The 27,821-nt window shown below is 55.2% G+C and overlaps 5 protein-coding genes across 5 annotated transcripts; 4 read left to right on the forward strand and 1 right to left on the reverse strand.

Moving 5' to 3' along the window:
* Positions 1-1,157: 1,157 nt before the first annotated feature.
* Positions 1,158-8,693, forward strand: MYCGRDRAFT_110982 (uncharacterized protein; the record flags this gene model as incomplete). Its single annotated transcript, XM_003848767.1, has 6 exons — positions 1,158-1,189; positions 1,461-1,621; positions 1,894-2,340; positions 2,400-5,751; positions 5,808-7,308; positions 7,365-8,693. 6 exons carry the CDS (start codon positions 1,158-1,160, stop codon positions 8,691-8,693), a joined length of 6,822 nt encoding a protein of 2,273 aa, XP_003848815.1.
* Positions 8,694-10,944: 2,251 nt separating this feature from the next.
* Positions 10,945-12,045, forward strand: MYCGRDRAFT_62993 (uncharacterized protein; the record flags this gene model as incomplete). Its single annotated transcript, XM_003848768.1, has 2 exons — positions 10,945-11,599; positions 11,680-12,045. Coding segments are annotated over 2 exons (876 nt in total), but the record flags the coding sequence as incomplete, so codon positions are not given.
* A 731-nt stretch (positions 12,046-12,776) lies between these two features.
* On the forward strand, positions 12,777-13,762 carry MYCGRDRAFT_96138 (uncharacterized protein; the record flags this gene model as incomplete). Its single annotated transcript, XM_003848769.1, has 3 exons — positions 12,777-12,873; positions 13,042-13,101; positions 13,500-13,762. 3 exons carry the CDS (start codon positions 12,777-12,779, stop codon positions 13,760-13,762), a joined length of 420 nt encoding a protein of 139 aa, XP_003848817.1.
* A 1,620-nt stretch (positions 13,763-15,382) lies between these two features.
* MYCGRDRAFT_76171 (putative aminophospholipid-translocating P4-type ATPase) lies at positions 15,383-19,372 on the reverse strand (the record flags this gene model as incomplete). The annotated part of the gene is made up of 1 exon (XM_003849125.1): positions 15,383-19,372. One exon carries the CDS (start codon positions 19,370-19,372, stop codon positions 15,383-15,385), a length of 3,990 nt encoding a protein of 1,329 aa, XP_003849173.1.
* Positions 19,373-20,000: 628 nt separating this feature from the next.
* MYCGRDRAFT_96140 (uncharacterized protein) lies at positions 20,001-25,667 on the forward strand (the record flags this gene model as incomplete). Its single annotated transcript, XM_003848770.1, has 1 exon — positions 20,001-25,667. The coding sequence occupies one exon, from the start codon at positions 20,001-20,003 to the stop codon at positions 25,665-25,667; it is 5,667 nt and encodes a 1,888-aa protein (XP_003848818.1).
* Between the last annotated feature and the right edge of the window lie 2,154 nt (positions 25,668-27,821).

Consider the following 27,821-nt stretch of genomic DNA (forward strand, 5'->3'; position numbering starts at 1 on the left):
TCTCCCACGTGAAAGCGAGTAATAACAATTTTGCCGCCTCATCGCAACTTCGCAAACCCTCGATGTGGCTCGCGCCTCGATCTCGACCGTCCAGCTCCACAACACGAGAGAAAGCGAGCTGGCAAAATTTTGTGATGCCGACATCGGGAGCATGGGGCAATATTTTGGAGAAGCGGAGAAATGGACAGATGTCGGGTCGCTTGCTCAACCACTCTCCGGATTCTTCCGATGCAAGAGATGCGGTCTGGCCTGGCTCTGTTGAGACGCCGAGCAACTGGCCGATCGTTGTGCTTTGATCGTCTCATCCCCTGGAGCCACGGATACGAATTGCTCAGGGTATGAGATCGAAGCAGGGGAGCTGTGCGGCGTGCCTGTCATGATTGTCATCATCATGGTGGTAGGCGAGTTGCAAAGTGCATGGGTCCGACCAGGTCGTCGCGTGGTTCACCGAAGGAGCTGCTATGGGCGAGGTAGTTCTAGAGGACCGCTCGATGGGAAAGTCTCGTTCGAGATGGTACGATGCTGATCGTGTAATTCAAACAGGACAGCGTACACAGCAACAACCAACAAAGAGACCTCAAGAGCGCGGCGAGCAACAGGCGTGTCACATGCGAGCGATAAGACCCAGCAACGTGGGTTGACACGCCAGAATGACTCCACGGAACAGCGACGCAGGAGTGCTCCACCCAATTGCTGCGCGTGGAATAAGCTCAACAAACAGACTTCACTGGCCGGCCAGGTTCCTGCACGGCAATCTGGCGGCAGTGGACACCGGCTGAAGTCATTCTGGTGGTCACAGATTCACGCAGCGAATGAGCGGCGTCCAAAGGCTCGGTCATGATCGAGCTATGGTCTCCGAGTGCGCTGTCCGACTACTCCAGCTGCGAGTCTAAATTCTGCCCGGCTGGGGTAGCAAGGGTCGGCTTTTGGAAATTATTTTCATGAGCGATCTGTATGGCTACGCTGTGCGTGGAGATGCATGTTCACCGTGAAGGTTGATGCAAGAGAGAGAGATGCTGTGCATGTTTGTCGAAACATCGTTGGAGAGAGGCGCCTTGCTGCGTATACCTCTTGAGCGAGCCCAGACTCCCTGTCTACTCGTCATAGAAACAAAGGAAAAGGAAGTTCGGAGATAAAACTGTATGTGTTGCTCTGCCATGCTGTGGTCGATCGGGTGGCGGCCGAGGTGGTATGCAGTGTGGGTGATCTTCCTGTGGTAGCTATCTCCTCTCTCACATGGGAAATCAATGCTGCTCTTGATCCCTTGGCCGCATAGAAATCCTCTTTGCACGCACAATAGCCGTATGAAACCATGAAATTGAACAGAGGGCATAGTCTGTAGTAGTGCATAGCTCGTAGTTCCAGTACCGAGAGTGTAGTGTAGGCGATCACGGCGGTTTCTTGGGCGAGGAGGTGGAGATCAATTGAATAACGCTAAAATCACATCTCCACTCTCGGAGGGTGAGAAAAGGCTGGGTGCCCTCGACTCGACCTCCGAACCGCCTTTCTGCTCGCCTCGCCGCTCTGCATCCTCTTCACCACATCGACCAATACACACCACTACGCAACGTGCAAGCAGTCGCCAATACCCACGAGGAACCACACCACAGCAGGAGCAGCGGTAAGTGAATGTTGCGGCCTACAAACCGACCTCCCTCTATCCTCCGTCCTCGCAAACAAGCCAATGCATCGCCCCTCCACCCCCACCGCTCTGGAGATACCGTCACGCCCGCACATTACGAGGCCAGCAACGAGCGACCAACTTTGACTGAACGGATATCCTGGTATACGACGTGTCGGCTTGGAAAAAAGTCGTCGACATCATCTGCGCCACCGATCTGTCTCGCACTACGCCTTGGCCATCTTCTTGAAGCTCGACTTGCATTATCCCAGGTCTCGACCCTGGATGCACCGCGAATTTCATCATCTCGCACCGGCCTGGAAATTGGACCTCTACTGCCATGTCTTTACAATTACATCCACAACTCTTCGCGCCTGTGACTGACAAAAGCCTCTCTCCAGACGTATATCCGCTCTCTGCAACACCTTATCGCATACCGATACCGCCACCTCTTCATACTCGAACCAATCGGCCTCTCGCCGATAGAATGGGCCGGGTAGCCTTCGCCGACGATGTAAAAGCAGAGCATGTCATTGAAGAAATAGAAGAAGAGCCGGCGAACATCTATCCATACCAAAACACACCAGAGAACAAGTCATGGGCGGGTGCGCTCCCACTCAAGCAGGGTCTCTACGACCCGGAGCTTGAGAAAGATGCCTGCGGTGTTGGTTTCGCCGCCAACATCAAGGGTGTCGCCAGCCACAAGATTGTCAAAGATGGTGAGTGCAGCGAGAGGCGGTGAATACGAAAGATAAGGCCTGGACTGACTGTGAGATAGCCCGCAACCTGCTTTGCAACATGACCCATCGCGGTGCGGTGGGTTCCGATGCACGAGACGGTGATGGCGCAGGCGTCATGACATCGATCCCTCACAAGTTCTTCCTCAAGAACTTTGAGCGGGAGCAGGGTTACAAGCTCCCTGACTTCGGCAAGTACGCCGTGGGAAACATCTTCTTCAAGCCAGAGGAGGAGACACTCAAGCAAACACTCGACCAATTCGAAGACATCGCCGATGGCCTCGACCTTCGAGTTCTCGGGTGGCGAGAGGTTCCCAAGGACAGCTCTCTGCTCGGACCAGCGGCCAAGTCACGAGAGCCGATCATTCTTCAGCCTTTCGTGGTGCTGAAGTCCGTCTACGGTGACGGCAAGGAGCCAAAGGAGGACTTCAACGACAAGTACAACGAGCGAACATTCGAGCTTCAGCTGTACATTCTGAGGAAGCGAGCTACCCACGTTATCGGGCTTCACAACTGGTTCTACCTGTGCTCGCTGAGCAACAAGAACATTGTGTACAAGGGTCAGCTCTCGCCCGTCCAGGTCTACGACTACTACCACGATCTGGTCAACGTGGACTACGAGGGTCACTTTGCGCTGGTGCACTCTCGTTTCAGCACAAACACATTCCCGTCTTGGGACAGAGCACAGCCTCTGCGATGGGCCGCACACAACGGAGAAATCAACACTCTCCGCGGAAACAAGAACTGGATGCGCGCTCGTGAGGGCGTGTTGAAGTCGGATGTTTTCGGTGAGGACCTCGACTCCATGTACCCTATCATTGAAGATGGCGGTTCTGATTCGGCGGCGTTCGACAACGTCCTCGAGCTCCTGGTCATCAACGGTGTGCTCTCGCTCCCAGAAGCAGTCATGCTCATGGTGCCAGAGGCATGGCAAGGAAACGATGCCATCGACGAGAAGAAGCAGGCATACTATCAGTGGGCTGCCTGCATGATGGAGCCTTGGGATGGTCCAGCGCTCTTCACATTCTCCGACGGCCGCTACTGCGGTGCCACACTCGACCGAAACGGTCTGAGGCCTTGCCGTTACTACGTCCTTGACGACGACCGCATCATCTGCGCTTCCGAGGTTGGAACCATTACCGTCGACCCGTCCACTGTCGTGCAGAAAGGTCGACTTCAGCCGGGTCGCATGCTTCTCGTCGACACTGTCGCCGGAAGAATCATCGACGACGCTGAGCTGAAGGAGACTGTTGCTAGCCGCCAGGACTTCAGGTCATGGCTCGACCAGCAGCTATTGGTTCTCCCAGACATCCAGAAGAAGCTCATTGAGAACGGCACCGATCTGTCTCTCAAGCTCACTGAGACCAAGGTCCACGAGGACCCCAGACTGAAGGCTTTCGGATACTCGCTCGAGCAGGTGTCCCTCCTTCTCGCGCCCATGGCCGCTGACTCGAAGGAGGCACTCGGATCCATGGGTAACGATGCTCCCTTGGCATGCTTGGCTCAGCAGCCACGCTTGCTGTACGAGTACTTCCGCCAGCTCTTTGCGCAGGTCACGAACCCTCCCATCGATCCCATTCGTGAGGCCGTGGTCATGTCGCTCGGATCTTACGTCGGACCTCAGGGCAACTTGTTGGAGATGAACAAGGAGCAGTGCCACCGACTGTACCTCCCATCGCCAATCCTCGATGTCGAGGAGTTCAACGCGCTCAAGGAGATCCCCAACTTGCACTCCGACTGGACTCTCGCCACCATCGACATCACCTTCCCCAAGGCCGAGGGTATTGAGGGTTACAATAACGCCCTCGACCGCATCTGCCAGGATGCGTCCGATGCCATCGAGAGAGGCGACAAGATCATTGTTCTCTCCGACCGCAACACTTCCGCTGAGAATGTCGCTGTGTCTGCCCTCCTGGCTACTGGTATGGTCCACCACCACATGGTCCGCAACCGATGGCGTGCACAGGCTGCTCTCGTTGTCGAGACTGCCGAGGCTCGTGAGGTCCACCACATGTGTGTGCTCGTCGGATACGGTGCCGATGCCATCAACCCCTACCTTGCCATTGAGTGCATTCTCAAGCTCAACCGCGAAGGCCTGATTCGCAAGAAGATCACCCCAGAGACTCTCGTCGGCAACTACAAGCACTCTTGCGATGGTGGCATCCTGAAAGTCATGTCCAAGATGGGTATTTCCACTCTTCAGAGTTACAAGGGAGCTCAGATCTTCGAGGCCCTCGGAATCGACGACACTGTCGTTGACCGCTGCTTCACTGGAACTGCCACGCGCATTCGTGGTATGACCTTCGAGTTGATCGCTCAGGACGCCTTCGCTCTCCACGAGAAGGGCTACCCAACCCGCAACATCCTCCAGGTGCCAGGACTTGCCGAGACTGGTGAGTATCACTGGCGTGATGGTGGTGAGCCTCACGTCAACGACCCTGTCTCCATTGCAAACATTCAGGACGCTGTTCGCATGAAGAACGACAAGTCGTACGAGGCCTACTCTCGCTCCGAGTACGAGCAGATCAAGAACTGCACCCTTCGTGGTCTTCTTGACTTCGACTTCGACTCTGCCAACGCCATCCCCGTTGAGCAGGTCGAGCCATGGACTGAGATCGTCCGTCGCTTCGTCACCGGTGCCATGTCTTACGGATCCATCTCAATGGAGTCTCACTCCACTCTTGCTGTGGCCATGAACAGACTCGGCGGAAAGTCCAACACTGGTGAAGGTGGTGAGGACCCCGAGCGAAGCTTGCCAATGGACAACGGAGACACCATGCGTTCTGCCATCAAGCAGATTGCCTCTGGTCGTTTCGGTGTCACAAGCAACTACCTTGCTGATGCCGACGAGCTTCAGATCAAGATGGCCCAAGGTGCCAAGCCTGGTGAGGGTGGTGAGCTTCCTGGCCACAAGGTGTCTGGACCCATCGCTCGCACTCGTCACTCCACCCCTGGTGTCGGTCTCATCTCCCCACCGCCTCACCACGACATTTATTCCATCGAGGATCTCAAGCAGTTGATCTACGATCTGAAGTGCTCCAACCCGAGATCTCGTGTCTCCGTCAAGCTCGTGTCCGAGACTGGTGTTGGTATCGTCGCCTCTGGTGTCGCCAAGGCTAAGGCCGATCACATCCTCATCTCTGGTCATGACGGTGGTACTGGTGCCTCCCGATGGACTGGTATCAAGTACGCTGGTCTGCCATGGGAGTTGGGTCTCGCCGAGACTCACCAGACCTTGGTGCTCAACGATCTCCGTGGACGCGTCGTTGTTCAGACCGATGGTCAACTCCGTACTGGACGTGATGTCGCTCTTGCCTGCTTGCTCGGTGCTGAGGAGTTTGGGTTCGCTACTGCTCCTCTCATCGCCATGGGTTGTATCATGATGAGGAAGTGGTGAGTATTCCGAGAACATGTTGCCTTACACCACACCTACTAACAAATCATCACAGTCACTTGAACACCTGCCCCGTCGGTATCGCCACACAGGACCCAGAGTTGAGGAAGAAATTCAAGGGAACACCCGAGCACGTTATCAACTTCTTCTACTACATCTCCAACGAGCTCCGTGCCATCATGGCCAAGCTTGGGTTCCGCACCGTCAACGAGATGGTCGGTCACACCGAGCTGCTCAAGGTCCGCGAGGATCTCAGGAACGCAAAGACCGAGAACATCGACTTGTCTTTGATCCTGACTCCAGCCCACACTCTCCGATCAGGCGTTGCCACCTACAACGTCCGCAAGCAGGACCACAAGCTCCACGTCCGTCTCGACAACAAGCTCATCGCCGAGTCTGAGCTTGCTCTTGAGAAGGGTCTGCCATGCCGTATTGAGTGCGACATTGTCAATACCGATCGTGCCATGGGTGCCACTCTCTCTTACCAGATCAGCAAGCGCTACGGTGAGAAGGGTCTGCCACAGGACACGATCCATGCCAACATCCGTGGTTCCGCTGGTCAGTCGTTCGGTGCCTATCTCGCGCCAGGTGTCACTCTCGAGCTTGAGGGAGACGCCAACGACTACGTCGGAAAGGGTCTGTCTGGTGGTCGCTTGATCATCTACCCACCGCGCTCCTCTGTCTTCAAGGCTGAGGAGAACGTCATCATTGGAAACACCTGCTTGTACGGTGCTACCATGGGTACGTGCTTCTTCCGCGGTGTGGCCGCTGAGCGTTTCGCCGTCCGCAACTCCGGTGTCACCGCCGTTGTCGAGGGTGTCGGTGACCACGGTTGTGAGTACATGACTGGTGGACGTGTTGTCGTTCTCGGCAGCACTGGTCGCAACTTTGCTGCCGGTATGTCTGGAGGTATTGCATACGTCCTCGACTTGCACCACGACTTCGAGGGCAAGGTCAACCAGGAGATGGTTGAGCTGTCTTCTCTCGAGGACCCACACGAGATCGCTTTCCTCCGCGGTCTCATTGAGGATCACCACCACTACACCGGCTCCGAGCTGGCTGCCAGGATCCTGCTCGACTTCAACCGCGCTCTGCCTCGCTTTGTCAAGGTCCTTCCAACCGACTACAAGCGAGTCATGGAGGAGGAGGCAAAGAAGAAGGAAGAGGCTCGCCGCGCCGAATACCCGCTTCCCATCCTCCCTGGCAACTCCGTTCGCAACCTGCACGAGCAGTCCCGCGAGCACGAGCACGCCGCCGAGAAGAAGAAGGCCACTCTTCAGGATCTTGAGGAGAGCGTCCCTGACAACGCCGCCGAGAAGAAGCGCTCCGCTTTGGTGCTCGACAAGACCAAGGGTTTCATGAAGTACCAGCGTCGCTCTGAGAAGTACCGCCCATCCAAGACCCGCACTCGTGACTGGGCCGAGCTTTCTCAGCGCTTGAACGAGGACGAGCTCAAGTACCAGTCTGCTCGATGCATGGACTGTGGTGTGCCTTTCTGCCAGTCCGATACTGGTTGCCCGATCTCCAACATCATTCCCAAGTGGAATGAGCTTGTGGTGCGTACTATTTTGAATCCGCAGCACTCATACAAATTTGCTAACCCATTTCGCAGTTCCAAAACCAATGGGAGGATGCTCTCAACCGCCTGCTCATGACCAACAACTTCCCCGAGTTCACTGGTCGTGTCTGCCCAGCTCCTTGCGAGGGTGCTTGTGTGCTCGGAATCACCGAGGACCCAGTCGGTATCAAGTCGATCGAGTGCGCCATCATCGACCGTGGTTTCGAGATGGGCTGGATGGTTCCATCCCCACCCAAGTTCCGCAGCGGCAAGACTGTTGCCATCGTCGGATCTGGTCCTGCCGGTCTGGCCGCCGCCGATCAGCTCAACAAGGCTGGTCACGAGGTCACCGTCTACGAGCGTTCCGACCGTGTCGGTGGTCTCCTCATGTACGGTATCCCCAACATGAAGCTCGACAAGAACGTTGTCCAGCGCCGTGTAGACTTCATGGCTGCCGAGGGCATCAACTTCGTCACTGGCTGCTTCGTCGGCGAAGGCGATGTCACCTTCGACAGTCTCCGCAAGGATAATGATGCCGTCATCCTCGCAACTGGATCCACCGTCGCTCGCGACCTGAAGATCCCCGGCCGCGAGCTTGAGGGTATTCACTACGCCATGCAGTTCTTGCACAAGAACACCAAGTCGCTGCTCGACTCCGAGCTCGCTGACGAGGCCTACATCTCCGCCAAGGGCAAAAACGTTGTTGTCATCGGTGGTGGTGACACCGGTAACGACTGCATCGGTACCTCCGTCCGTCACGGCGCCAAGTCGGTGATCAACTTCGAGCTGCTGCCCCAGCCACCGGCTGCTCGCGCCGCCGACAACCCCTGGCCACAGTGGCCTCGCATCTACCGTGTCGACTACGGTCACACCGAGGTCAAGACTCACATGGGCCGCGACCCACGTGAGTTCTGCATCATGTCCAAGGAGTTCGTCGATGATGGCTCCGGCGCCGTCAAGGGCGTCAACGTCAAGCGTCTGGACTGGACCAAGAACTCGGCCGGCGGCTGGGACATGAAGGAGATCGAAGGCAGCGAGGAGTTCTTCCCCGCTGAGCTCGTGCTCATCTCCATGGGCTTCCTGTCCCCCGAGGAGAAGGTCACCGAGGGCTTGATCGAGCTCGACGCTCGCAAGAACTTCAAGACTCCTCCCGGCAAGTACACCACCAGCTTGGAGGGCGTCTTCGCCGCGGGTGATTGCCGTCGCGGTCAGTCCTTGATCGTGTGGGGTATCAACGAGGGTCGCCAGTGCGCGCGCGATGTCGACTCGTACCTCACCGGTGTCGGCAGCCAGCTGCCCGTCACTGGTGGAATTGTCAAGCGCCCCCCTTACGAGCTCCTCCACAAGGCTGGTGCTCCATCGACCATCATCACCGCTGCTTGAAGCGTGATCGATGAGCTGCACTGAGGAGCTACGACATGAACACGATTCGATTTATAACGCCCGTTTCGGGACGAGGTGGTTTTGACTTCAATGGAAAGGAAAGGAAAGGAAGCTGCGGTTCTCTCGTTTGCCAGATACCCACTTTTTTGATTGAGCGCGATAGAGGGATGGAAAGATGAGGCGGAGATGATGTACGATGGTGGCAGCGCCTCGAACGGTTTCACGGCCGATGACATGACTGGGAAGGAGGATTTCATACACGAAGACGAAGCGGAAAATTTGTTTATATGCGGTTGCTTTCTTGCGCGCGGGAGTGGTTTTGGGAAATGTTTTCGCGGGAAAGTACAGAGTATTGAGAGTTTCATCGAATGAATACGATCTTAGGTATCCATAACATTTGTGCGACGCCGTCTTGCTTTCATCGTTGTGAGATCCCTTTAGCGTGTGTATCCGAACCAACATCGCGGTTGTTGGAGTAGGAGACAAAAGAGGCAGAGCCTCGGCCTTCAGTTGCAGAGGCATGTGTCGTGTCCATCGCTGTACGTGATGTATATATCAGAACAAATGGTTTAAATCAAATGATCCCAAGGAAGCACGAAGGTCCTACCAGTTGCCACCATTGGAATGTCCTCCATCATGGCAGTCGCGTCCACACTGTCGATCTTCGCAAGCCTGTGGCTGTACATTAGCAAGGAAAAGGAAAGATGGAAGCGTAGGAGAAGTGAGCTGGTACCGCGATCATTGGTGCGAGGAGGCCGGTGAAGAGGGCGGCAATGAGAAGCTTGAAGTTCATGCTGGATCTTGAGGGTGGTATGCTTGTTCGGAGAAAGAGGAATGGACGACTCGATTGTCTTTCCAACGAGAGCGAGATGGTGGGCAAGTGGGTGGCCTTGTATACACTTCTGGGCATCGTCGAGCTCGAGTCAACCGGAACCTCGCGGTCTTCCTAGCAGGGGAGAAGCGTGTCGTATATCGAAGACCGACATGTCGCCGTGACGGTGGAGTTGACGGCGAGGTTGATGATCGCAATGAGAAGGTCTCCCATAGCAGGTTTCCACCGCATACTGGCGAGTTGCCTCGAGGATTGCATGTGCGTGCTTGATGAAGGAGCGAGCGAACGTCCTGCTTTTTCACATTCCCAACTGATTCGGTGACCAAAGCTGATCTCATCGTACTTGCGCTGGAATGTGGACTGTGTTGTTGTCGTTGTCGGTGGCTTCGGTCAGATGTTGCAAACGGTCCAACGTCAATCTCATGCTCTCTTCTCTCTTTTGCTCGTTCTAGTCTTCTTCCATTTCAATTCTGATCGCATGTCTCCACTCCCACGCATCTCGCCTCGAAGACCGTCTGCTCGGACTCAGCTCATGCGCGCACAAGAAGATCTTCGTGCATGACACAGCATGCATCCCTGCCGACGCACTAGAATATCGGATGGAGGCGGGCAATCTTTTGGCGAGGTCTCAAATTCGCAGACCGGCCTTGCTCTCTGGACCGGTATCTCGACAAGGAGTTCGAGAACATGTTATTACGTTGGAGACTTGAAGACTCGAAGGTCACGACTCCTCGTTTCTGGCCTGCATGCCCTCTAGACCGGCCAACCCCTGCGTTGGTAGTCTAGCATGACTAAGGCAGCTCTCATTACCTCCCGCTTCTGCACAACTCGACACTACATCCTTCGCGCCTTGGAACACGTTCAGCTCGTGCGCGTGGTTCGCTCGTGCTGCGAGAGGCGTTTGCGCCGTGGTGGCATTGACCAGAATGCGCATTCCTCACTGCGCTCCTGTCTGGTCTTCTTGCGGAGAATTTATTCGCCGGCGTATAACTGGATCTCATGAATATACACATCTACTTCTCCACGGCAAGAAGCCACCACACGTCCTCCCACGACATGGATTCCCGCAATCAGCCCCAGTCCAGCCATGGACGTGGGATTCGTGACACTCTGGAGACGAAGCACGGCATATCGACCACAACGGTTCAACGGGTCCGTCCAGCAGCGACCGAGCAGAAGCGGCCCACTTTACCCCATCGGTATTATGCTTCCTGTGGCTAAGCTGATGCCGCCGGTAAGTGAACCTATCACTACTCTCCGTTCGTCGCTCTCCCGCGGTCGGAGCTGGGCACTTCTTCTCTTCCGTCTCTCTAGACTCTCTGCCTCTGCCGTGTGCCGTCTATACTTTCTAGCCTCGAGACCCCAACGTACGTCGTGTCTCGTGTACACTTCCACCACTTCTCATCGGCATTCTCATCCACAGCGCCATGTCCGGTATACATACTCCTCCTCCGTCCTGGTCATGATCCGCCGCTTCTCCGCCCGTCGACACTCGCCGCATCGATAACGACCGCCATTCCTTCCACGCCTGCGCCGGGCTCGATCCTCTATCCCACCCGCCGCCATGGCGCCCTCCAACCCCACCTACACTTTCTCTCCGGTAACCTCCACCGACCGCGCGGGCATCGTCTGGGTCGCGGGCATCCTCTCCTTCATGTTCACTCTCCTCGTCCTCATCACGCGCTTCCAAATAAAAGGCCACACGCTCGGCCTGGACGATTGGCTGATCGCCGGCGCAACCATTGTCGCAACGGGTCAATACATCGCTGTCTACATTGGATTGAACGAAGGCCTGGGAACGAGCAGTACGCTCTTATCGCAAGATCATGCGGGACGGTTGGCGCATGCGGTGTTGGCGAGTGAGGTCATGTTCATCCTGGCGCTCATGTTGAGTAAATTCAGCGTCTTGTTCTTCATGAAGAGGTTATTCACAAAGGAGCATCGCGCGGCGTGGTTGTGCTGTAACCTGGGATTTATCTTGACGGCGATCTGGGGTGTGGCATGTGCGATTGGGATAAGCGTGGGTTGCGGGTCGTATATGATGTTATACGGGCCCGCTAGGTGTGATGGAAAGGTGAGACAAACCATGTCCCTTGCTTCCATTGTTTCATACAAAAGGCAAAGTGGACGACGTACTGACACTCGCCGCTCCAGCTCGCTCGCTGGTCCGTCACAATCGCCCTCGATGGCGCTCTCGAAGTCGGCTATGTCGGCCTCGCCGTCCTCCTCGTGTACCCGCTCCAAATGAAACGCACCATCAAAGCGACCGTGGTCTTCGCCTTCTCCTTTCGCCTCACCTGCGCCATGCTCGCAGCCCTACACGGCTATTGGATATCCCTCTACGTGCACTCCTCCGACCCAGGTCTCGCCATCGCCGACGTCCTCGTCTGGCAACAAGTCGCGCTAGGCTACGCCCTCATCGCAACCACAATTCCCACTCTGAAGAACTTCATCCGCGGCTACAACCACGCCCTCGGTGGTGACTGCAGTTCCACCGGCAAACGAGGTCTAGGAGGCGGCTACAATCTCGGCTCGCACATTCGATCGCGGGACCAGACGAATACCAATTCGGGGAATCTGTCCAAATTGCAACGGTCGTCGAAGCAGAACTCGAAACAGAACTCCGGTTTGGGAAGCGCGTCGAAGGTCCGACAGGAACAGGAAGAGGGATTTCAGATGGGACCTGTCTCCGGAGCCTATCGAGTGGGTGCGTTTCATGATTCGGGACCGCCGAGGGAGAGGCCGAGTGATGTGGGGAGTGATGATCCGATTATCATACGGAGGGATATGAGTGTTACGGTGGAGACGGAGAGGGCGAGTTCGAGTTGGACGCCGAATTGAGATCCGGTTGGTCGTTATGTTTGGATTTGGTTTTGTTCTTTCAGCGTGGTGTTTTTCTTCTAGCGATTGAGCAGTTTTGGATGGAATATCCATGCTGGCTGATATGATACCTGGACACTATGTAGATACAGCACCGAGCTGCAACAAAGCGGGCACAAATCGAGAAGATTGTTTGGTATCCATACCCACTGACTATTGCACGATCTCCCACCAGGACAGTATTCGACATTTGCGCAAATCGTCCGATCAGGAAAGTGTCCACCCAACACAATGGCTCGCAAGACAAGGCTGAGCAGGTGCATCTCGCTTGGAGCAAGCGGAATGTATGTCTGACGTGAGCCTACGCCACCACTTCACCACTCACTCGGATAGCCTCTCAAGACGGCCGAAGGAGCAAGAATGGACCAATGATGGACGGCAAACTGGCGGGAAGCGCTGAATACTTTACTGAGAGACTGAGGACCGGTGAAGACATTCGCGGTGGTGGAGGTGTGGGACGGGAAGAAGGTGAGATTGACGACAGGATGGGTCGTTTGCATGTGACAGTCTTGCACAAATTACTCACGATATCGAATACCTCGATGCAGGCATTGATGACTCGCCGCTACAATGAGGAGACGAGAGCGATACAATCATTTCTCACCAGAAGCTGAAATACCGAAACACTGGACACAGCAACCATCCCGCATCAACTCATTCAGCATATATTCGTGAGCTTGTACATCGCACCCAACAGTACGATGCAAGCCTCTGTCTACATGTCCGACTTACCTCTGAGATCATAGCCACAAAAGGCAAACAACTCGAATCTTGCACCGCCGCAATGCAAGACACACCGACATGGACCCTGTGATCATTGTCCTGCCCTGCTCGCTTCAAGACGCATGGCGGAGCCTATAAGGCTGTGGTGGACACGTCGTTGGTTCAGCTTGCTCCAATTGCTCCTCTTCCAGCGAGTTCAGTGGACGGGATTCGCATCTTTTCGAGCGGCGGATTCAGTCTGATCACCCACGCCTTCCGGAAGCAAGCACCGTGCATATCTGCTTCTTGTCCGCCCATCGCAGCTCCAATCTAAAGGTAAGCTTGATTCTCCACTTCACACAGACCCTTCCTTCATCTGACATGCCGAACAGCTCCGTCCTTTCGAAGCAGACCATATATCACGATGGCCTTATCCGCAGACCGCTACTACGCCGACGACCTCTGCCGCCGCTGGTATGGCGTCGACGTACCGAGCCTCGAACAAGAACTCCGCGAAGTGAAGTACGAATTGGAGCAAAAAGAGCGAGACCATAGGAGGTTGTCGGAGAGATATTGGACTTTATGGTTGGAATTCAAGGACTTGGAGAGGAAGTGGAGGAAGTTGTCGTGGAGGAGGAGGTATCCTTGGGATTGATTGAGAGTAGGTTGGCGAGAGTGCTGGTGAGGATCGCGGAGAGAAAGGGAGAGGTTTGAGGTTTGGTGTTCCAGATTGTGATCACGGAGAGATGGTTGGGCGAGAACGGCTGTTGTGTTCTGTATCGAAACTATCAGTGGTTTGCGCGATAGAGGAGAGTTGCTCCACATTGATTGAATTACCCATACGGCCTTGCAATAAACAAGTGTCTAGCACGCCCGACTCGCATTCGCCTCTAACCTTTCTACATCTCGGCCGCTCTGATCGCCATGTCACATCCCGAGCACAGTCGTCCGCCAGAGACACCGGAGGCGGTTCCGACCGCCATTCGGCCGCGAGAGGTAGCGGCCTTGACATGTACAATAGGCAGGTACATGGATGTCAGCACCAGCCGCCACCACTTCTGCGCCAGGTCAGGTGTGATAGTAAGCCGACACGAGTGCGATCATGATTCTGTAAGAGCAATGGTTCGTGATACCGGCGAGAGCGTGTGTACTTGTCGAAAAGTGTAGGGAATGACGCGGGATGTGGTGAACCCGGACCGCTTTGCATGTGACAAAAGTTTAAATGACTTTTCGTGCTGAAATGGTTCAGAGATTGAAGGCAGGCATCTCTAAGTGAAGCAAAGAACAATGCAATGCTTACCAGTTGTGTCTGAATACATTCATGTCTCACAGGTCTTTGACGACGCGAGTTGAAACACAGTCTCGCTTGCGATGTAGCAAGTACTGCTCTCTGATGTCTCTTCTTTGCCGTAGCAAGCCATGTATAGCTCGACCATGTCAGACTTTCACGTCATTCAACAAAGCCACAACAACGCAGTGTCTTGTTCTGCACTGCCGCGACACAGGATTCAGCAAACCAACATTGCTCTTAATCGAGCTAGCAGCAGGTATAATAGCAGTCTGCGAGTGGTCTTTTGGCGACAATCGATTGGCGACCACCACCTACGGATCAACCACAGTCGTCGAACCCCAGTCTTTTCACAATCGGTAACATCGAGCCAGTAAGAGCCAACACTTCAAATCCCGGCCAAAACTTTCAGCCACGAACATCCGGTCAAGTCTCCAGCCATGCCACGCCAAACCGATCGCGACTTCGCCAACTGGCTCAGCCGCAAGCACAATGGCGGGCAAGATGTACCCATCCTCCGCAAACAGATTGCCAGCATGCAAGACGATCTCGATCGTATCCGGAAAGAGCGTGATGGATTGAAGGCTAGCTACGCCAAAACGGCCGGCATGCAAGCTGATCTTCACCGTGTCAGGGGAGAGCGCGACGCATGGAAGGAAAGCTTTGACAGCGAGAGGAGGAAGGCATCGATGTGGCAGCTGCGGGCGCGGAGGCTCGGATACGGATGGTGATGAAAAGCTGGGGTGGATGGTTTGCGGGAGTCCTAGCATCGAACTCGCATGGGTGGCATGAGAGAAACGCGTGAACGGGAGGTGGAAGAGTATTGTATTCGTGCGCTATGCATGGCGTTGTGAGCTGAACTTGAGCTTTGGACTTGTAGATCGTTTATACGGGAGGGGTCGGCAGATTTGTATGTGGTCAAATCAGCTTGGGACGACGACAAAGGACTGTTCCAATTGCTTCAAAATACTTCTCTCCTCGCCAGACCTACACACCTCTGACCTTCCGATAACTCGGCGGCCTCACAAAATCGCCCACAAACTTCCCACCCACCACCGGTCCCAAACTCACGGCTAAAATGCCCGCGCATCTCCACCAGAAACCGAAGTTTCCAAAGTATCCAAGATCGAAATACTCGCCCAGAGCCGGTAGACTACCAATGAAAATCGCCAGCGTAGCGAGGATGCTGGCCCACATTGACCAATGCCAAGTCACGATCTCGGCGGCGACCATGGCGACTTCGTTCAAGATGAGAGCCGTGTACGACAGGGTGACCATCGTTCGGAACGGTTTGTTGTGGAGCGGCGCGTATGGATCGGGATTGGTACTGTCGTCGTCGTGAGTCATGTATGATGGCACGAGCAGCTCAGCGCCTCCCTGGATGACAACGCCTTGGTAGATGGAGATGCCCAACCAGATGAAGAAAGTGCGGTAGCTGAGGGACTTGCCCTGCGTGACCTCTTTGTAGAGCTCGGGGTACAGGTTTGCGAGTCCTTCGTCGACGTCTCGGTCCAGTACGAGAGAGAAGACCGGCATCATAGTGTAAACGGTTGCATACCCGACGAGCAGGAAGTCGCGGTACAGAGCGATGGGCGTAAAGGAGGAGGCAATGCTGAACACGGTCTGGCAGACAGAGATAATCAGTCCGCGATGAATGACGAACTGCGCGAGTTTGGCGCTGCGCTTGTAGGAGTTTCGGCCATGCCAGACAAGCAATTTCGTGAGATGTGCGAATTGCGTAATGCTGAAGTCGGCTGCCAGACTAGCCTGTTTGCCTTCTTTGCCGACAATGCCCACGCCCACGTCTGCCGCTTGAATCATGCTGACGTCGTTGCCGCCGTCGCCGATGCAGGCGATGCGCTTGCCGGTAAAGGCTCGGATGAGATGTGCAACGTCGGCTTTCTGAGTGGGAGAGCATCGGCAGGCGATGACTGCGGGAAGACGTACGGCAGCAGCGACGAAAGTCTCGCGATGTGAGGGCGAGGAGAGGTAGATGTTTAGACTGTGGCCATCAATGAGCAGCGCAGAGTTGGGTTGCGATTGGAGAGGGCTGAGGGCGTCGAGCGCTGCAGCGCGGGATTTGAGATTGGCGATCGTGTGGATGTGTTGGCCGCGGGAGACGAGTTTGGAGGAAATGGCGACGCAGCGGGCGGTTTCGATCTTGTCGCCTGTGAGCATCCAAATTTTGATGCCGGCGTTGCGGAGAAGCTCGAGCGAGGGTTTGACGTGCGGCTGGAGTTTGTCTTCGACGCCAGTGACACCGAGGAGCTCCAAGTCGTTCTCGAGATGCTGCTTGATGGCAGAAGCCATCGCTGCATCGCGGCCGGATAGGGAAAGCGAGGCTTCCGCGTAAGCTGACGAAAACGCAGCGTATTGTTGCGTGCTGAGCACCTTGCGCCCGACCACGAGTGTGCGAAGACCTTCTCGAGCCATATTCCCAGTCTCTTCATCGAGCCAGTCGTTCGCCGCGACGATGGAAGTCATGACGGTGTCTGCACCCTTTTGGTAGAAGACAATTTCGCCCTCGTCGTCTTTGCTCAGATTTGTGTTGCGAATGAACCGCACAATGATACCCATTCGCTTGCTGTCGCTAGTGAACGGAAAGACGTTGAGAATCTCCACTCGGACGGCAGTCCGCTCGTCTGCAGTGAATTGGAGAGAGATGCGTTTGCGATCGCGGTGTGAAAGACGTAAGCCGACATGCTCCGTCCACTGCACAATGGCGATTTCGTCGGGCGATGAAGCCTGATATGAGATCGTTGGCTTGCCGTCTTCATCTTCTTCCGTCGTCGGAGTGACGTTATGGCACAGTGCAAGCGCGAGGACCAGATCTCGGACTCGAAGACCAATCTCTCTTCGCGTTCTTGTGGCACCGCCCGCGGCAATGAAGCCTGCTGAGGGCGTGAACAATGTGCCTTGTGCGGCTTTGTCAGACAGCGCGAAAGCCTGCTTGACATAGCTGCTGACTTCCTCCATAGCATCTCCGCCGTAGCTGACAGTTCCAACATGGATCTTTTTCAGCTCCATCTCATTTCTCGTCAGGGTCCCCGTCTTGTCACTAAGAAGATATTCGATTCTGCCCAGGTCTTCCGGAATGGTACTCGTCCGGACGACAGTCCCGGGAATGCCTTGATCACGATGTATGAGGCTCGCATACATGCTTTTGCCCAAGTCCAGATTCACGCGAAGTGAGATAGGCACAATGGTGCTGAAGAGAATCAAGAATCGCATGGCATCCACGTACCATTTCTGGCCTTCATGTGTCTTGAAGCCTTCAAGTGCGACAAGGATGAAGCTCAGCGCAGCGGTCAAGACGCAGAGAATCTTGACGAGATTGTTGATCTCAAGTTCCAGCAAGCCTGTCTTTGATCGTGATTGCGAAGTGGAGAGCGCGGCTCGCGTCTGCGATCCGGTGTAGACGACCAGCGCATACACAGTCGTTGAAGATGCCAGCACAGTATTCGCCCATGCTGTGTTGTCGATGTTGAGAGGACTCGTCACAGATGTGGAAGAGATCTCCTCGGCCAATCGATGCCTCTTCGGCCCGAGTTCAATCGTTCCTACAAAATCGTTGACTTTCTTGTCCGGCTTGCCTGCCGTGACTTGCAGTCGAGTGTATTCGCTCGAGGGCAATGTCTGCGCGATCGGCACGGCCAGCCGCAATTTCCAATCCGTCTCTCCGTCGAGTTGATCAGTGCGGATGAAAGCCTCACCGCCTCCACTCGGGTCTGACGTTGTCGTTTCGTTCACTAAATCTTCCCCAAGCTCTGCTTTTGCCTGCAGTCTCTCGTCTCCTGACGGCGCATCAATTGCAGTTTCCGAATGCCTTCGAGCTTGTTGCGAATACGTTTCGACACTGAAGCTCTTAAGAATGACAACGTCGGCCGGAACTCTCTGGTCCTTGTTCAGCACAATCACATCGCCGACCTTGAGGTCGCGCGACGGCTTCACAATTTCAATTACATTAGTCGAGGGTGCTTCGGGATCCTCCGTCCTTTGCTCCTCTTCGTCAGCCTGCTGTACTCTTGCATCGTCATCCTGAGTTCTCTGCTTTCCTCTTTTCTTCTCCGACATGTTCCTCAGCATGCGTATCTTACTGCTTTTCGTGGCATTGAACGCTCCCGCTTCGCTGCTGTCAAATCTCAAGACCGTATAAGGTTCACTGTTGGCCTCATTATCTCGCTTTCTCCTGTTCACATCGTCGAGTGCCTCTTTACTCAAGGTAATACTGAGGACGAACACCAGCGGCGCAATGTACGTCGAAAGGTAGCCTATCCGCAAGGCCGGGATGATTTGCGAGAGAGCAACCAGGAGGAAGTACATGTTGAAGAAGAATTTGAACTCGTTGAAGAGCGTCCTCGGAATAAAGGACCACGGTGTATATTTCGCGTTAGAGATCGCATTCGGAGGGAAGCGGGTAGCTTGCTTCTGGCCGACTGCGATCACACGAGCGGCAGCCGGGTCGTGAACATCCTCTGGTTCGTCTTCGCCAGCTTCATGTATGGGCAGGGCAATTGAGGTGCTGCGTTGTATGAACGGCACATATTTCAATATGCCTTTCCTTCTCCTCTTGCTGAAATCGCCGAGCGCATCTATGACACCTTGTGAAGAGCTGCGTATTCGACCATTCGGTCTTGCAAGTAGGGGCGCATCGTCTTCTCTGCCAGAGATCCCAGAGCTTGCAGCGCTCATCCGCTTCCGTGCTTGATCATCCTCGTTCTCGTCACCTCCCACCAATGCCTGAAGATCTTCGTCATCTTCCTCCCGAGGTCTTCTCCTTCCACCAAAACGGAGGTTTCTCAGTGGTATTCGTGAGTCGAAATCATAGCTAATGCGACCTGAGCTAGGCTGGCGCCTGGAAGGTGCAACAGGTTGGGGATCGAGTTCGTTTAGTTCGAGGTCGAGGTCGGAATCGTTCTCATCGTCGGAGGCATCGTGCTGATCGGCGGGTTGGTGGTAGCCATGCTGAGTTGTCATGCCTCATATCATGAATCGTTATTCGGTGTTCGTTTTGGTTCGACCAGGTTTCCGGGAGAGGACAGCACGGCTTTCGTTTCGATGCTGTAGTATTGGATGATCCTGAAGAAGTTCGCGAAAGGTAGTGTAATTGTAAAACGAGTTCGTCAAGGAGTATCGGCCGTCTCTTTGTTCGTCGTGTTGAATGTCGCAACAAAAAGTTGTCTCACATGCGCAGAGGTAGTTCTATAGTTCTACACGTCGAGGCGCGGACCCCTTCGGACCACGGATTCGGACATGGCAGAGATGCCGAATAATCCTCCGATCTCCTTTCGATGTACGTTCGCCTCATGATCTCTACCAGTTTGTCCTGTCGACTTCCTATTTCTGCGCGCATTGCATTTCTACGTGCCTATAATGCGCACATCCTTCTAGATACTCCAGGCCATACGAGCACTGCGTTGCGATTCTTGTACAATACTTGGTAAGCCGCGCCGATGACCAGAGGGATGCGGCCAGCTGTTAAGCTGTCATGTCACGCTGCAACAACGCTGTCGCACGATCTGGTTCTCATGCTGGGCAGGTGCTAACATAATGTGCAGTAATACTTTCTTCATCCTGAGCACATTGGACCTAACATCCATTCGCCATGGACAATAATCACATGTCCACTTCCACGCATACTTCGTGGAATCCCGCTTTCCGACCCGATTCCCATGCACATCTACCCACCGATACGCAGAGCGCGAGCGACGAGACTCGGGACGATGTGGAAATAGTCGAGCATGACGTCGTGCCAGATGAGGAAGTCGTTGAGCGGATACCAGCAGAAGACAGCATAGCCGCAACACAGGAGATTGAGCAACATGTGGAAGCCGCGGCACCGGAAGACGTCGCGGCGATTTCAGAGGTGTCTGCTGATGGGCAAGGCCCTGTGAGCCAGCCTGAGTCAACAAGTGAGCAATTAGCGAATGCGGAGCAGCTGCCACAGGACGAGGAAGCTGCGATATTTCAGCCAGAGGACACTGCTCAAGAGCAGAAAATCGAGCTGGAGGAAAAGATGCCGGACTCGCCGATTGTCGCAGAACCCAGCGCCGCCGATCTCACGGATCCAACCACCAGCGTACCGACGGAGGAAGATCAGACAGTGGAAACTGAGCAGCAAGGCGCGAACTACGATTATCAGGGCGAGGTCACACAGCTGGAGGAGTCAGTCGACGAAGCTCCCAGCGCACCATTGCTGGAAGACGAGGAAGTATCGCCCACGGTTGTAGAGGACATGGAGGTGCCTCCTAGCATGCGTGTGGTGAGTGGGCAGTCATCGCAGGACTTTGACGATACCTCTGCATTTGGCCAGCCCTTGCCCAAAGCAGCCACCGAAGCCAGCAGCCTGGACCGGAGTTTCACGACCAACTTTACCGACTTGCCTGCTCAAGAGTCGGAATCTGTAGAAGAGCAGAAAGATGAGATGTCTACGAACGATGAGTGGCCTGCAATTGGCGATGACAGGACGTTCGGAGAGCTGCTGGGAAGCGATGTACCTGCTGAAATTGTACAACAAAATCACCCTGAAGAAGACGATGGTTGGGGAGCAACAGCAGACGACGATGCTTTTGGCGAAATTCTAGGCGCCGAACGTTCGGATGTTCCTTTGGAGGAGCCCGCGGCCGCACCTGTGATCGAGACTAATGCGTCCGAAAATGAGCCGGAGGAAGATCTTGCGGCGATGTGGCAGGCGGCTCTTGATGACGATGAGCTACTTGAAGAGCCGAACGATTTGGATCCGTCATCTTTCTTCGGGGACGACGACGATGGATTTCTCGAAGACGAAATTCTGGCTCCTGCTCCTCCGGTGCCTGCCGTAGCCGCTGCGAAGAACCCATATACTCCGGTCCACTCTGCACCGCAGACACCTCAACTGAACCAAAATCAATTTCAGGGCCAGTTTGGTCACAAAAGTGCGAGATCAGGCGGGACGCCGATGACCGGCCTTTACGATGTGTACAACCACTCTTCTATACCCGAGCAGCAACAGGCGCCACAAAGACCGAGCGCACAGACTGCGCAGTCGTTCGCAGATAGATCAAAAGGTGGCTATCAATCACCGTACGACCTTCCCATGGATGTCGTCAAACAGCCTAGGCAAAGGCCACGGCAATCATTACCAAATCAGCCAGCCCCTGTGCCACCGCCTCGAAGTACGAGCATGAGCTCCCAGCCAGGGAACTCCGCAACTCCCCCTGTGGCCGGCCAAGCAGCAGTCCCAGCGCCACCTTCATCAGTCAACGGCGCCGTCGCAGCCAAAACTGTTCCTCGAAGTGCCTCAGGGTTCTTTGAGGATCTGCCGATGGCTCCGAAGCCGCGTACTCGGCCCTCGGGAGCATACACACCGCAACTTCAGTCTGCGTCAACACCTGGGCCACCACAAATGCCACCACAGCAGCAGCCTCGAGGACAGATGCCTCCTCCAAGTCGAATGGCATCATCTACAGCACCTCCCATGTCCGCGCAGCAGCCTGTATACGGGGGATTTTCACAGCCCGAAAGACTGCCCTTGCTACCTGATCAACCTGCAGTTCCAGGCCCAGGCCTCATGCAGCCGCCTCCAGCACCACCTCAAAATCAGCGATATTCGCCAAGTCTCTCTGCAACAGCTCAGGCTCAAAGTCGATTCTCTCCAGCCCCTCCACCCTCCGGAGCCCCGTCAACATCGCGGTACTCACCAGCACCCAATGCACAGGCTGCTGCTCAGGCAAATAAGTACTCTGCTGCACCCGTCCCAGTCACGCATGCACCTCCCGCTCCCCAGCAACAACATCCCTTTGCACCGAGAACAAGTAGTCCGCTGGCATACCAGACCGACAAGCCGCACCCGTCTCTTCCCAATGAGTTCCAGCGCAACACTTACTCGCGCCCATCCTCTCCTCCCACAGCAAACGCTCTTCGAAGCCCGATCAACATGTCTCCTGAGCGACCGGCGAGTTTCAACTACTCGCCAATCCATTCACAGACACCAGCCACCTCGGGCATGGGCACTCCGCCACGACCGAAAACGCAATCTCCTTCTACTGCCATGAAGTCCGCCAAGTACTCCATGACTCCAAACGAGAGACCCGCATCAACAGCCGCAGCGCCTACTACCAGAGCAGTGACTCTCTCTCATCGCAGACAATTTTCTCGAGATCTCGCATTCGTGGAGCCCAGCGATGAGCGCTCGCAGGATCCTTTGCAACGCTGGAAAGGCCATCCAATTTTCAAATGGGGCAACTCGGGAGTCATTGTCAGCAGCTTTCCCCAGCAGACACCATTCTACGCCGCTGGACATGGCATTCCTAGTATCAAGTGCACTCCTGGCGAGGTCACGGTGCAAGCTGCAACGACTTTCATGCCGATGGACGATCGCAATGCCAAGTTTCCAGGACCTCTAAGCGCCCGTGCCAAGGGAAGAAAGAAGGACGTCATGGCGTGGATGTCTGGCAAGATCGAGGATCTGGAGCGGAATGCTGAGCTTGTCAGGCTGGACTTCCAAATGGACAACGACCTGAAGAGGCGCATCGAAGAGAAGCTGGTTCTTTGGAAGATTGTGAGGGTCTTCGTCGAGAACGACGGCTCTCTGGAAGGGTCGCCGAAGATTCCAGAGGCCGTGCGACCTATTTTACTGCCAAATCTAGCAGACATGGCACAAGCGATGGATCTGCAAAGCCCAGCAGGCAACTCTGGCGTCCAGCCTGACCCAATCGACAAGTCTGTGGTTGTGCAGCTTCGACAAGCTCTTCTTGAAGGGCACCGCGAGCAGGCTGTGTGGCTGGCCGAGGAGAAGAAGCTGTGGGGTCATGCCATGCTCATTGCCTCTACCATGGGTCCTGAGACGTGGAAGCAGATCATCCAGTCCTTCGTCCGCTCTCAAGTGAAGACAGTGGGCAATGACGGCCGTAGTCTGGCTGCACTATATCAAGTCTTCGCTGGCAATGCAGAAGAGTGTGTCGACGAGCTCGTCCCACCGTCTGCTCGTGCTGGATTCCAGATGGTGTCCAAGTCTGACGGGACCGTTTCTGGCAACCCTCTCGACGGTCTTGATCACTGGCGCGAAACACTAAGCCTCATTGCTGGCAATCGCACAGCTAACGATGTGCAGTCCTTGCTGGCTCTTGGAAAGCTTCTTGGTGGATATGGTCGAGCCGAGGCGGCGCACACATGTTATATGTTTGCTCGACAAGTCGCAAAACACACCGGTGCAGACGATCCTGAAGTCAACTTTGTGCTTCTCGGAGCGGACCACACGAGCAAGACCGAGAGCTACGTGAACGATCTCGACGCCATCATCCTCACCGAAATCTTCGAGTGGGCTTCGTCACTATCAGCTCCGAGCAACACCGTCGTCTACATCCCGCATTTACAATCCTTCAAGCTCATCCATGCGGGAGAGCTCGCAGGTTCTGGCTTGAAGAATAAGGCTCAGCAGTATTGCGACCACATCACCTCGGCGTACACCTCCACTAGTCGACCTTCACAGTACTACCACCCTACCTTTACACAATCCGTCACAGATCTTAGCGCTTTCCTGTCGCAAACTCCACAATCTGGCCCGCAAGGATTGATCTCCAAAGCTGCGATGAACAAAGTCTCGTCAGGCGCCGCCAGCTGGTTCACCAAATTCGTCTCGGGTGACGATGACAAGGACTCCGCTGGTGCTGGCGCAGTCGGCGGCAATTCGGATGCCATGAACGGGCCTTTCAGTCGCGTCGCAGGTGATTCACCGATAGTTAGCAGGCAAGCGTCTACGACGGACTTGTACAACAATTACAACCCGATGAGCGGTCCCGGCTTGCAGAGCCCAAGCGCACCCGCTCTACCTATGGCTTCACAGCCATACCAGCCTTCTGCCGCGCCCAGCAAATACGCTCCTTCAGCAAGTGGAAGCAGCAGATACGCACCTGGTGGCATGTCGAGTATGGCAGCGGACTCGCATTCTCGACCGGCTTCCACACGGAGCGCGAGGAGCTACACGCCCGTACAGCCTGGCACTCAGCCTCTTGGCGTTCCTAGGCCGGCAAACAGCCGAGCTGTGTCAGACTATGCCGCCGTATACAACTCCGACTCGAGACGTGGTTCTGGACAGCACGGCAACTCGGGAACGAGCTATGAGCCAATGCCACAACAACCGGTCGATGCGGGCCCATATGGTTACCATCCCTCAAATGTCGCCGAGGAGCCTGCCGCGGAGGCTGAAGCTGAATTGCAGGAGACGAAGCAGCAAGACGTTGAGGAGGAAGATGCCTTTGCACGACCGGCGAACTTGCAACTCGGTGGTGACGATGTGGTTGAAGATGCTGAAGGAGGTGGCGGGTATGCTCGTCCATCGTACGGCTATCAACCGTCGGCATCCAACAGCCCATACAACCCGGAGAATACTTCGAGCGGATATGAGCCACCTTCCACTGGCGGGGGATACGAGCCGCCATCGTCCGCAAGTGGATATGAACCTCCTTCATCATCTGGCGGCTACGAGCCTCCTTCCTCCACTGGCGGCTACGAACCTCCTTCCTATCAGCCGTACAACCCCGATCAAGACGAAGAGGAACCTCCCAAACCCAAGAAGTCCATGCTCGACGACGACGAAGACGATACGGAAGAACTCGCTCGCCGCGCCGCAGCCATGCAAAAAGCGGCCGCCGACCGCGCCGCTGACGAAGCCTTCCGCGCCGCGGCCGAAGCCGACGCAGCTCGCGATAACAAGGGCTCCTCCTCGAAGGATTCCCTTGGTGGCGGCGGTGGAGAGAAGAAGGGGTGGTTCGGCGGCTGGTTCAAGAAGGACCCGAACGCTGGCGGCGCGCAATCCCCAGGGCCAATTCGTGCGAAGCTCGGAGAGGAGAACTCCTTTGTGTACGATGAGACGCTGAAGAAGTGGGTTGACAAGAAGGCCAAGAAAGATGGCTCGACGCCGGAGTCTGCGGCTGCTACGCCTCCTCCTCCTAGAGGTCCTCCAAGTCGTGCTGCAAGTGGAATGGCTGGACCACCGATGGGTTTCTCTGCTCCGCCGAGTAGGAATGTCAGTGGTCAGGTGGGCTCGATCGCAGGCTCTGGGCCACCGAGTCGCGTCGGCACGCCTGCTGAAGGCGGAATGGGCATGGCGATGCCTCCTGCTGTCGCTGCATTGAATGGTTTGGGGGGTGGGCCGCCGAGTCGACCGGCTTCGAGCATGAGTAATGCGAGCAGTTTGGATGATTTGTTGGGCGGGCCTCCGGGACGGAAGGTTGGTGGCACAGTCAAGGCGAAGAAGAAGGGTGGGAGATATGTGGATATAATGGCGAAGTGATGACTGCTTCTGGGGATGAGTTTCATGCTTGATGCATGATGGGTGATGTATACGTATAATAGAAACCAGCGACGGTAGTCGTCCTACATCCACCATTTAGTGGCTGCGCTCTGCACCACCTACCTGGCTTGTGGATACTGTCAGTGAGATCTGCTACGCATAACAGCACAGATCGTGATGTCATTCTCAACATACAGTACTTCACTCCGCTGGACGCTTGATCAAGAAGTGATTGTCCGCCGTCTCCGTCGAGCCCCAAGGTCCTAACGAGTGGCCAAAGGCATGGAGGTATTCGGAACCATGCTTGTCATACAGTTTCTCCCAGTCTCTGGAAGTTGCCATCGCGAAGCATACGAGCTGCAGTCTTCGAGCCTGCTCCAGTTCCGACTCGAGAAGCTTGGATGCTACACCGCATCGCTGATGCCAGGGGTCAACTGCAAGATAGTCGAGCTCGGTTCGACCCTAGCAGAGAATGTAGTCAGGGCTCAGTCGTGAAGACATACCAGGATGCGGAACCATACCTGCATGGATAGGAGGATCGAGAGCAGACGTGGCGGTTGTAAAGCCCAAGTCTCTTTGTTCGTAGCGTTCCTGAAAAGCAGTCATTTCCGCGTGTGATACAGGCTGGGTCTTCGCATCTAGCTAGCCACTTGTGTACCAGCAACTCGCGAAGAACCCGTCAGGCTCAATCGACGACTTCGCCATCATCGTTGACGACCATCTCGCGCCGACGGATGATGACTTGGGTGTGGAAATTTCTCGGAGTCCGAAGCTCTACCGCGCGAATTATGTCTTGCTGAGAGCTGCACGCGGCCTTTGAAGAGGAAGCGCGACCAGGCTTGGGTCCAAGAGGCTGTTACGTTATTGATTGCGAGGGACTTTGCTGAGATGAGCTTGTATTGGTGGTTGATGGCCATGAACACTGCAGCTTGCTGATCTCTGTGCCTTTGCGATTGACCGGACCGCTAGCTGGAGGCATGGCATCGGTCGTTCCGGTAGACGGAGAGGGATGGAGGCAGACCTTTGAACGAGGGAGCTGTGTCGGCTTGATGGAGGCAGCCTGCAGGACACGTCAGATCAAAGGGACTACAGATGGACAGCGTAGTTGATCAATCCTCCTAGCTACTGCACCCCCACGATTGTGGCGCGATTGAAGTCCGACAGGGCCGCCCATCTCCATGAAGTCCAAATGCGAAGCTCAAACTCAATGTTGTTGTTGCAATTGCCGACGACAACTCCGTCTGAGTTCCGCTTCCTGTATCCTGGTTACAGGAAGAGAGCGGACGGTCGACAAAGTCTAGAACTATCTACCCTGTTTGAGCACATTTCGGCAGTTGATTGAGGGATCGCATTGGCGCGGAGAAGGCCGGTGACAGGCCCAATTCCAAGGGGCTACATGCACTACTTCTCGCTGTTGGTCCAGATATACTGTAAAACTAATGTTCTTCCTTGTATCGCGATCCGGGGATTGCCGCCACACCGCCTCTTCCGAGGCCCTCGTCCCGCTTGTATGAGGCAGTATTGACAATACAAGTTAAAGGCATCGTAGGCCGTCCTCCAGTGCATCCTTGACGCTCACCAAAGCTGTACTCGTCACTGGCTCGCATTCAACACCACTTCACCCAACACACCATGCAGCTCAAGACCTACCTTCTCGTCGCCGTAGCGACACTCACAGCAGTCGAAGCCACACCAACCAACATGCTCTGCAAAATCAACCCGAAAACTGCCTACGATATCTGTGAATCTTTGTACGGCAGGGCTGTAAGACATGTCCCTGCACTTTACTGACGCCAGACTGATCGAAGCTGTTGCTGACGTCTTACCGGTTTAGAGCGGCGATGGAACCGTCTGCTGCCTTGACAATAAGGCCTTGGTCAAGCGATACGACAGTCTTTGTATTGGGAGGGGTGGGGTCCCGTTTCCGGACCCGGATACTCATGGGGTTTGTTACTGATCAGCCATAAGGTAATCACACCGGCTCTTCCCGATCAAGGTTGTTGCTAACCGTCTTTTTTTCCGCTACAGAATGGTGGACTTTCCACTGCTGCGTTGCCGATATGTACTGCGGCGGAAGCACCTGGTCGAGACGTCTCGGAGGTGGTGGTGGAACTGTGGCCAGCCCACCGTGTGTAAGGATGATAGAAAGGAGGA

The sequence above is a fragment of the Zymoseptoria tritici genome, chromosome 10 (assembly GCF_000219625.1).
Source record: "Zymoseptoria tritici IPO323 chromosome 10, whole genome shotgun sequence".
Taxonomy (NCBI): domain Eukaryota; kingdom Fungi; phylum Ascomycota; class Dothideomycetes; order Mycosphaerellales; family Mycosphaerellaceae; genus Zymoseptoria; species Zymoseptoria tritici.